Source organism: Syzygium oleosum, unplaced genomic scaffold (genome assembly GCF_021117445.2).
Source record: "Syzygium oleosum isolate NSW1041296 unplaced genomic scaffold, Sole_v2.1 Sole_v2.04, whole genome shotgun sequence".
Taxonomy (NCBI): domain Eukaryota; kingdom Viridiplantae; phylum Streptophyta; class Magnoliopsida; order Myrtales; family Myrtaceae; genus Syzygium; species Syzygium oleosum.
This window is the reverse complement of record NW_026607488.1, coordinates 10,983,383-10,994,803: the sequence shown is the minus strand read 5'-3', so window position 1 is coordinate 10,994,803 and position 11,421 is coordinate 10,983,383. Positions and strand designations below refer to the sequence as shown.

At 42.8% G+C, this 11,421-nt stretch overlaps 1 protein-coding gene across 1 annotated transcript; it reads left to right on the top strand.

Annotated features, from left to right (window-relative positions):
• Positions 1-1,381: 1,381 nt before the first annotated feature.
• LOC130138078 (pathogenesis-related protein PR-1-like) lies at positions 1,382-1,891 on the top strand. Its single transcript, XM_056311046.1, has one exon. The coding sequence runs from the start codon at positions 1,382-1,384 to the stop codon at positions 1,889-1,891; it is 510 nt and encodes a 169-aa protein (XP_056167021.1).
• The last annotated feature ends 9,530 nt before the right edge of the window (positions 1,892-11,421 follow it).

Genomic DNA, 11,421 nt, shown 5'->3' with positions numbered 1-11,421 from the left:
TTGCGACGGATTTTTCCAAATTTTCCGTCGCAAATTTCGTCGCTAATCCGGTGTTTTTTTGTAGTGCGATGGTCCAATGGAACTTGTTCTTTTTGCCCAGATGCCAAAAGTACAGACTGCGTGAAACCGGGAAGCTCCCGACAGTCCCATTGGTCCCGAGCCGCACATACCGGGTAATGCATTTTATGTGCAATAGATGGTGTGGAAAGGAATCAAAGTACACGAGCAATCCGAAACATTGAGCTTGAGGTAGCAGAAAGTGGCAACGAGACGTGCAGGACCTGCATATAGAAATGAATTGAAGAATCATTTGATGGTGGAGTTACAAAGAAATCAAATTCTAGCTACAAAAGTTATAAAAAAAGAGTACAAGCTACAAAAGCTTCAGAATTAAAGTGGACGGTGCATTTGTTTTATGAAAAATCATTGAGTTGGGAAATATCTTCCTAAGATGATTGCTTGTATTGTTTATACAAATAAATGAACTAAAAGTATTTTCATCATCGATACAAATATATAGGCATGAATGGTTGTAAATAGTAAAACATTTTAAATTGATTAATTTTTCTAAGTGATACACGATCATTTTTAAAATGCAAACGGACCTTTAAAATATTCTTCTTTTCCACGCAAAAACGAAGAATCAAAACAGAGGTGGATTGGAAAAAGGAAGAAAGTAAATAGAAGGAGAAAGATTAAGCATCGAAAACTAAAATAATCGACACTTAATAAAGCATTTGTGGAGGACAGCTTGTTTGATGATCAATTACTTATAAAAATTGCAAACATTATGCATTCAAACTGATTTAATAGTTCATTTTGTTAAGTGGTATGCTATAAGTATTTTGATAATACGTTTCCTCATGGTTTAAGTTTTAAGGGAAACGGTTTGTCTAAAATGATGTTACAGCACCCGTCAATGGTTTAAATTCTGGCACTCTTGTTTTCGGTTTATCCCCATGGTGAGGTTAAATTTTCCTTAACTAACTCCTTTTTCTTACATTAACTAACTACTTAACAAGTGCCGTGAAGACACAATTTTTTTATATATAATAATTCATGTTATGGATACATTTTTGACATATTTATTAAACATTTAAACTTTTGAAAACCATTGGTCCCTGCTTTGCCCAAAAGAAGTATGAGCGGCTGTGTGACAAATTAATGTGGTTGGAGAGTACGAAATCATAGGAACAATTCATGCACGAAATCATATCAATCAGTGTAATCAAGGTGAAAAGACGTGGCAATCATTATCGAACATGCATGCCACCTCCGTTGAAAACCTATACCTTACGAAATCCAACTACTCCGAAGTTTAGTTTATTTATTACGACCCAATAAATCCCCATTCTTCTTCCTTGGACCAACCTGAGGAAAAATGAACTCCCATCAGGGGACTGCCCTAATTCTAACGCTCCTCCTCCTCCTGGTCTCAACATGCCATGCCCTCCCCAAAAGGCCGCCCGGCCTGAGCCAAGCCGGCCAGTTCCTGGCCCCCCAGAACGCAGCCCGCGCAGCCATCCAGATGCCACCGCTAGCATGGGACCTGCGCCTCGCGAGCTATGCGGATTGGTGGGCCGGGCAGAGGCAGCGGGACTGCGCCCTGATGCACTCGAATGGACCCTACGGGGAAAACATATTCTGGGGCAGCGGCACAGGGTGGAACCCAGGGCAGGCGGTGGCAGCATGGGTCTCGGAACGGCGGTGGTACGACTATCGGAGCAACGGATGCGCAAGGGGACAGATGTGCGGGCACTACACCCAGATAGTGTGGAGGAGCACGAGGAGGGTCGGGTGCGCCGTGGAGGTGTGCCTCAATGGTGGCGGCACGTTCATGGTTTGTGAGTATGATCCGCCTGGGAATTACATCGGAGAGAGGCCTTATTGAACAAATTTATGGTGAGGTGATTTTTCGATGTGCCCAAAGTGAATCGAGGGATAAATTGTTTCGACTTGTTGGGCAGCTTTGTTTGGCTGTTGGTGATGGTTGTTCAATTCAGTCTGTTATTAATTCGCGTTGCTACTCTTTGGAGTGATGCGCACACGTTCATTTATGTATGATTCATATTATAATACAAAAATATTCAAACCACCAGGCACCAAGCCCGTTTAATCATTGCGGATGTATGAGAAAACGTGCCATCATATTCTTTTTATTTTAATTTTCTTTGATAAGCTAATATTATATTTATCAAACTGGCGACAGCTATCTTCACTTTTATGTTAGCTTACTTTCCCAAAAGGAGGTACTTCGATTGAAAAGTGCGCATTTATCTTCATTTGCACGTAATTCACTAATATTTTAACACGGAATTTGGGGAGGGTGAGATGAAAAAAAATTCCTCAAAGTCTATATTCTGTGCCGGTAAATAAAGTTGCTAATAGACACATAACAACTCGTTCAAGTTAAAAAGATTTTCAGATGTGTGTTCATTTGTACAGATATTAAAAGACGGCGGATTCTTCTTCTCCTCGGTCTGCTCCTCACGATAAAAAAAGGTTAAAGAAACAAGTAATGTGAGAAAAAAAGGGATAATGATATAAATGATCCATGAACTTTGGTCTAATGTGTAATATGATCCATGAACTTTTAATTTGATCAATGTGGTTTTTGAATTTTAGCTCAATGTACAATGTGGTCCCCGAACCTTTAATTTATTCAGTGTGGTCCGTGAACTTTTTGTATATGTTCAAACTAGTTGTTAGACTATATTAAAATATTTAATGTTGTTCCTGAATTTAAATTAATGGAATGACAACATTGAATATTTTCATATAGTTCAAGGACTAGTTTGAACATGTATAAAAAATTTAGAGATCATAATGAACGATAAAAGTTCATAAACCACATTGAATATTTTCATATAATCCAGGGACTATTATGAATATATACCAAAAATTCAGGGACTGTATTAAATAAATTAAAAGTTTAAGGATCACATTGCATATTAAGTTAAAATTAAGGGACTAATTATGTCATTTTCTCAAGAAAAAAGTATGACATAATATAGTGTTAAAGAAAAGCTTCCAAACCAGGACAAAACCTTTTTACTTTATTTAAATTAATGTGGCCTGACTTTTCTTCAAACTTTCAATCGAAATCGTGTCAAATGGAGACTGAGGGAGGATTTTTCATTATGCTTCAAAAGAAAATAGTATAGTTTTCCATGCGTTTTGATAGTAGAGATTTCAATGTCATTATCCTTATCCTTTTTGGGAAAACACATAGTTGTCAGAGTGAATAGTGCACATATTAAAGGAGGGGTTATTATAATTTTGCAATTTAAAGTCAACATTACACGCACAAAATTCACGTAATTTGCTCCATCAAACACTAGCTTTATCAAATTGATGTCCTGGATGTATTTCATTTAAATTAATTAGTGAAAGGATGTTGACTATATTGAGGATCTAATTAGATCAATTGAAAGTTGCGGAACGACATTTCACATTTATCAAAAGTGATTTAATTGAATCGATTGAAAGTTTAAATATGACATGACCATAGATAAAAATTGATAGACTACTAGTATTATTATCTTTTCCAGCAGTAGAAACTTCCAATCAGTCAACTCCCCATAAGAAAAAGCTACAGTTTCATTGGACAACCCGCCTAGAATTGACCACCTGGTGATATCATATCAAGAGCTTTGCTCGGCTACTAACAATTTTAGCAAGCAATTTGCTCGGAGTAGGAAGCTTTAACTTTGTATACAATGGGACTCTGGCCAATGGGACAAACGTCGCACTCAAAGTACTGAATCTCCACATCGAAGGTGCCCTCAAAAGTTTCGATGCAGAATGCGAGGTTTTCCACATGATCAGGCATCGGAATCTCATCAAGGTGATCAGCATGTGCACAAATGTCGATCTGAGATCTCTAATACTACAATAAGTGCCCCACGAAGAGCTTGGAGAAGTGGATTTACTCCAACAACTATAACTTGGGTCTCCATTAACGTTTGAAGATAATGGTCGATGTCGCAACAATGATCAAATATCTCCACCATGGCCAACCAGAACCTGTTGTGCACTGCGATATGAAGCATAGCAATGTTCTTCTAAACGAGGACCTAGTCGCACAAGTCTACGACTTTGGAATTGCGAAGATTTTGGCTGAGAACAAACTTGAAACGCAAACCCGAACTCTTGGCACGATTGGTTACATTGCTCCAGGTACATTTGTCAAATTTTAGCTAATTCAAGCCTTTGATTCTCAATATAATGGTATAATATAATGGGGATATATTAATGCTCGTGCCTCTCAATCGTATTACTTATGTCCCAAAAGAAATAGATCGATTCCTGATGTTCTTATTCCACAAACCATGATGCTTGCAAAGTATGGTTCGGAAGGAAAAGTCTCGACAAAAGGAGATGTCTACAGCCTCGACATATTGTTGTTGGAAGTGATTACTAGGAAGAAGCCAACCAGTGAAATGTTCGATGTGGATATGAGCTTGAGGCGATGGGTAGGTGCAATGATTCCGGACTGAGTGCTTGACATTGTGGATAGCGGAATCCTTAGCATGAAGCAAGAAGATTTGATGCTCCCGGCACTCGAGAGCATAGTTTTATCAATCCTCGAGTCAGGACTAGAATGCTCAAAGGACTTGCCTGAGGAAAGAATGGACATAAAAACTGTGGGGGAAGAACATTAGAAGTGCCAAAACTTATGTACGACGCTCATTTTAATGCCAAAAGTTTTTTTCGGATCACTTAAGTGTCATTTTTTTAGAAAAACGATCTCTCAAGTGCCAACTCCGATTTGGGTCGTCGAAAATCTATCGGGGCTATATTTTATTAATTTCTCAATCCTACGTGGCATGTTGGCTCTGATGGGGATAATATTTAATAATTTTTCGATTTTTTAAACTTTTTTTTCTTTTTTTCCTTCTTTTCATTTTTTTCTTTTCTTTCTTTTTCTTCTACCTTTGGCCGGTGACTGGACACCGGTCATTGCCCACCGACCATGGTCGGCCGCCTGGCCTCGTCCAGATGAGGCCGCCGTTGCCCGTCACAGGCGAGGTCCGGCCTAGTGAGGGCGGGCGAGCCTTGGTGAGGGTCGGCCTTGCCTCGCCTGGGCAAGGGCGAGCCTCGGCGAGGGCTCCCCTCGCTAGATCCGGCGAGGCGGCCATGGCCTGGGTGAGGGCTGGCCTTGCCGGGGCTTGCCCTTGCCCAGGCGAGGCGAGGCCGACCCTCGCCAGATCCGGCGAGGCTAGGCAGCCATCCATGGTCAGTGGCCGGAGTTCAGTCACCGGCTAAAGGTAGAAGAAGAAGGGCAAAAGGACACTATAAGTGCCATAACTTGTGTACGGTGCTCACTTTGGTGCCATAACTTTTTTTCGGATCACTTTGGTGCCAAGTCGGAGGAAAAACGATCACTTAAGTGTCATAACTTTTTTTTGGATCACTTTAGTGCTAAAATTTTTGAAAAACGATCACTTAAGTGCTAAAATTTTTGAAAAACGAACATTTAAGTGCTAAATTTTTTGAAAAACGATCACTTAAGTGCCAATCTCCGGCAAGACTCCGGCGAGCCACGTCAGCTTCAGAAATTAATAAAAAAAATGCCACGTCAGATTTCCGGCGAAAAATTGTGTACGGCACCGGAGTTGGCACTTAAGTGATCGTTTTTCAAAAATTTTAGCACTTAAGTGATCGTTTTTCAAAAATTTTAGCACTAAAGTGATCCAAAAAAATGTTATGGCACTAAAGTGAGCGCCGTACACAAGTTATGGCACTTGTAGTGTTCTTTTGCCGAAGAAGAAGAAAGAAAAGAAAAAAGAAAAGAAGGAAAAAAAGAAAAAAATCATAAAAATATTTAAAAAATCGAAATATACACATGGAAATGCCACGTAGACTATTTTTTAAAAAAAAAAATCCAACTCAGATTAAAATTTTAATTATAAAAGCCACGTATTAATTTGGTCGAAATTTCTTGCCGTTGGCACTTAAGTGATCGTTTTTTCTCCGATTTGGCACTTAAGTGAGCCGGCGAATACTTTTGGCACTAAAGTAAGCGCTATATACAAGTTTTAATACTTCTAGCGTTCTTCTCCCTAAAAATTGTCATGGTTAAGTTCAACAAGATCAAGTTGTCACTTCCTTGACGAAAAAATAAGGTGGAGAAAAGTACATAGAATTTGGGCATAGTATCATCTTAGTTTGTACACGATCATTTCGTTTTGATGGCATTGCATATAGCGATCTGCAATAAAGTTCCTGATCTTCTTTTATGCTTTCCGAGTCGAAGGAAAACAATTGAAAATGCGACAACATTTTCCGGCAATGAAATATGACCCAACAAGAGTCTTAGCTCATGTCTAACTTCGTAAGGTGTAACACATGCTATGTTCTACAAGTATAAACATTGTCTAGCCAGTGATGAATATCGTTTCATTTGGTAGGACATGCTAGGTATGGCCCATGAACCTTGTATCACGGGTTAGCAGTTCCTTGTCCGCGGAACAGTCCGTGCGGCACCTGGCGCATCGTTCACACTAGGCCAGCCCTCGTTCATTAGCTGTTCCAGAAAATAATACGACAAATAGCTTCCTCGTATCGGATCGTGCCACGCCCGAGCCCAGCATGACTTGGGCATTTAGTCCATCGAGTGAGACTCATATAATACTTTAGATACAACAACTGGTTTTAGCCTGTCATGGTCTCATCAGCAGAGGAGCATAAGCTCCCGACCAGTTTGTACATAGGAGGCTAACCCCGTCTTCAAAGCTCCTAAGGTATATTCGTTCCATTTTAGAACTCCTAGCACCAACCTTCTTGACACTATTCCCACGACCTAGTTGTATCTCAACCCTTCTGCGTCCTCACTCTTCACCCAATATTCCCGAGCACCACTCACAAGGGTACAGGAGCACGAGAGAATCACGGTCCGTGACATTCTCCCCCACTCAATTCCGCAATGCCATCATTGCGGGCCATTCTATCACTTTCTTGCGTCAATTCTCACCATCAATGCCGCTTCTTTTCCGAGACTTACATGAGTGGTAGATGCTCGCCCAACAAAACAACTTTTCTCCACTGGTGGCTTTCTTGATCAGAGCCATTTAGCACCCTCAATCACTTGTGCTTTCTTTGACAAGTGTGGCATTTTTTGCCAATTGCACCATTTTGACAGCCCCATTCTTCGCCTACTTTGGAATTCTCATGATCTTGGCAGACCAACGGAGGTTTTTCTCCTTTTTGATAACGTAGTAGCAGACCCATCTTGAGACTTGCCACATTAATCCAAGAACATTTTCCCTATTCAATGAGGAATCAATTCTTTCTTGTGCCCCCAATGTCATCCTAGAAGCAAGTCAAGAGCCGCACTTTGTCTGAGAATCTTTTGGCTTCGGTGATTCACTCCCTGCCCTTGTAGGACCAGGTAGACCACATCTTTTCTTTGATTCACTCACCTACTAGAGGGATCCCGCTCTAATACCATTTGTCACGGGTTGGTAGTTCCTTAGCTGCGGAATAACCCGTGCAACGCCTGGCGTAGCATTCACACCAGGCCGACCCTTGTTCATTAACTGTTCCAAAGAACAATATGGCGAATAGCTTCCTCGCATCGGATCCTACTATGCCTAGCATAACTTGGGCATCCAGTGTATCGAGCGAGACACAAAAAATACTTTAGGTACGACAACTGGATTCGGCCTGCCATGGCCTTATTAGGAGAGCAGTATTAGCTCCCGACCAGTTTGTGCACGGGAGGCCTGTGACATTCTGAAATTTCGCTCATTTGGAATTTATGAAATGAATTATTTTATTAATATACTTGTAGCTAGTTCTCGCCCGGAACTGATCATTCCTGGGATACTAACCTATAGGGAAAGGCTAGCGAGGGATCTAAATTCGTACGACTAAAGAAAATTCGATCGTGAATTGACTTTCGACCATGAAATCGTCGAGGTGATATTTTGAACCACTGTTGGCCGATCCAAGGATAGCAAGGGGTCCGTTCGCCACTGTCATAGTAGTGGATCGCGGGTGATTCCGCCAGACCACGAATTGAATTGACGAATGATCCTGAACCTATACCGAACGATCGTACCCCTCGGATCTAGTGATTGATCCTCGCGATTTTATTGGTAAACGAAATCGTTACGGTCTGAATAAATTGCACGTGACTCGATTTAGTATCAGTTACGGGTCGTACGGGCGAATTTCCCAAAAGCCACCCGTTAGTCTGAGAAACGCTTGAGTTACGTTATACATATATAATTTGAATATTGATTAAAGACCAAATCGAGCATCAGAAAATTTAGAAAGTCACGACAGGGCCTTTGGACGACGTTGTAATTGGAACGTACAACTCTAGATTTCTTCGGATTTTTCAGCAAAGTTCGATTTCGACGAGAAACGGAGAAAGTGACCATTTTACCCTTGGGAATTAATAAAGGGTTAGTTTTATGGGCAAATGGCGTTTTGATCATTTTACCCTCAAATTTGGAAAGGACAATTTTGCCCTTGGACTTTTTGAGAAATTACAAGACTACCCTTAGATATTTTTGGGTGAGATTCGATCTGGGCCGTTGGTTTCAACATAAGATCGAATCTGGGCCGTTGATTTCGTTTGTGAGAGAAGGGCAAGATCGTCATTTGCCGTTTTGGTCAAAGTTGGTCCAAGCCTTATCTCTCTCTCTCCTCTCTCCCCCTCATTCGGCCCCTCCACACCACCGTGAGCCCCCCTTTCCGATCACTCTCTCTCCTCTCCTCCCGATCGCCGGTCGCCCCTTGGCCGCTCGCCGCCGTACCACCGCTCGCCGCCGTACCATCATCGCCGGTCACGCCCGTCCGACCGCCGCCGTCTTCGCCACCAAGCCGTCCCCGACCCTCACGCCATCCCCCTCCCTCTCGGTTTCTCTCCCCTTGGCCGTGAGCCAACCGGCCACCGCCCAAGCCGCCGCCGTTCGCCAATCGCCGCCGATCATCACCGCCGTCGGTAGCCGCCGTTAGATCTTCGTCTTGCCGCCGCTATTCGCTCTAGCCGAGATAGTCTAGGGCTCGGTAAGTCATATCCTAAACCTTAGCTAGGACGTCAGGTATCGACGGGAAATTTTTGGGGTGGAATCGGGTTTATATAGGTGCGGAATGGTACGATTTTGGGATCGGGATTATGTGGCGGGCCTTAGAATTGAATTCGGAAATTTTGGTGGAAATATCGAGGTCGGAAATGGGCTGTGGATGACTGTTCAGTGGGCTGTGACGGGCCGATCGGGACGCAAATTGGATTTTTAGAACCGGCAATTAATTGTGAGAAAGTGTTGTGAAGGGTCGGAGTTGATTTGACGCCATTTGGTTGGAGAAAAATGGCAAATTGCGTGTTTAATGTGTGTTTGAACTACGACTGAATTTTGGTGATGAAAGTGAGTGCATGGTTGTGCAATTAAATGATTGAAATATGCCTGTTGGGTGCACGCTTGGGCCAAACTGATTTAATTATTAAAATTGGCCATGTCAAATGCTTAGTGAGCATGTTTTACGTGTGAATTGATGCGTGCACGGGCCACATGTGATTGACCAGTTGAGTGTGGTAAATGCTTGTTGAGCATGTGTATGAGTGAGAAAGTAATGTGGTATGACATGTGTTCGTGGAAATTGTGCCGTCCTGAGGCGTGTACTTCAACGCGGGACGATGCCCGGTAATACCGGAAGACTGCCAGCCTGAGGCGTGTACTTCAACGCGGGTTGCGCAGTAGATGGTAGGTGTTGAGCCTGAGGCGTGTACTTCAATGCAGGCAAGAAACATGGCCTGAGGCGTGTACGTTAACGCGGGCCCTGAAGTGTTGTGATAAGAGGTCGCAGTGTACCTGAGACCTGTACTTCAACGCGGGTCACTGGCGAAAGATGTGGAAAGGATATGATGAGAATGAAATGAATGCATGAAATTAGAATTGTACCTGCATGTGATTGCACGTATGTGATTGTGTTTGTGATTGTGTAATTGTCTGGAGGTACGTGATAGCCTAGGTGAGGTTTAGGGGTGTACTTACTGAGATGTAGTCTCATGGTTGTTTCGACCAACATTTTTCAGAACCCCGACCTGAGTCATGAATCCGCCGCCACCGCCACCATAGCGTTTTGGGGTACCAGTGCACACCGAGTATGAGGTTGCAGAATTCCCGATGGGTGATGGCACGACCTGGATTAAGCATACTACGACTGTTTTTGTAGAGGTAGGATTACCTTTATGGGAGACCCATGTTTATACCGCTTGGTTCTTCCGGGATGCAGCCGGGGATGAGTTCGGGCCCGTTAGGGGTTTTGATGTTCCGTTTGACTTAGTCGGGGATTGAGACCCGTTTGCCATACCCCCGATAGATGGAGAGTTGACCAGTACAGAGGTTAGTTTAGCTCAGTCTGGTTTACATCCAGCGCCCACAGCTCAAGATTCTTCCGGAGCCGAGCACGAACCTGAACCCGAAGCATCACAGGCTGAAGGCGACTCGATGGATATCGATTTAGAACCAATTCCCGAGGAGGAACCAGAAGAGGTAGAACCCGAGATAGAACTCGAAGTTGAGCCTGACGAGTCCGAGGAGCCTGAGGAGGAACCGGAATATATAATCCCGTACGAGCAGTATATGGATCTCAACTTTGTGCCGGAATACAATTTCTTTGATGTATTAGCTGAGGAGGTTCAGAATGAAGTTCCAGCTGAGTCGGGTGACATTAATCACCCGATTGAAATTGAGGGAACCGAGTCCTCGGATGAGCGGTATTCAGAGAACTCGGATCTCGAGGACGAGGAATCGGGATTCCGAATGGACGCCGAGTAAGGGGCGTAGAGGTTAGTATAGGGGTTGAAGCTAGGAAATTTAAGGAGTACCATTTTTTAGTATAGATGCCCAGGTCATCGGTTCTTTTTGATATCGATGTTTTATAGTACGGTGTGCACATGTATATATTGGTTTGTAAAATTGTGAATATTATGGTACAAGTTTGAATCAGAAAAGAATATGTGTATTCTCCCTAGTCTCCCCAGTTTTAATTGTCAGGGTGATTTGTGGTTTTCGCTGTTGAATTAAATATCTAATGATCATAAGTGGGGTCGGCGATACCCTGGGATATCGCATCATTCGACCGAGGAGGGATATCACGAGCTTGTTGGGGTTCGGGGCGTGACATCCCTGTTTGAATTGGTATCAGAGCAAGGTCAGCTCGATCTAAACCGGTTGAAGTTTGGAGTGATAAGGAGCAGGGTAGTATTTAGGGAGACATTAGTGAGTTGTATGGCGAAATGAGCTACACGTGCCTCCAGATTGTTTGTTGTGATTGATTGAGTGAATTGATTATTGTGATGATTAAAATGCAGGTGCGTCTGGACCTGAGGTGAATGTTCAGACTTTGTTGATCGTGGTTTTGTGTTGGTAATGATAGAGTGCCTGCTGAGTGAACTCTTGTGTT

Bases quoted from the DNA above. Each gene is read 5' to 3' on its own strand.
- LOC130138078 (XM_056311046.1), top strand. From the start codon at position 1,382: ATGAACTCCCATCAGGGGACTGCCCTAATTCTAACGCTCCTCCTCCTC.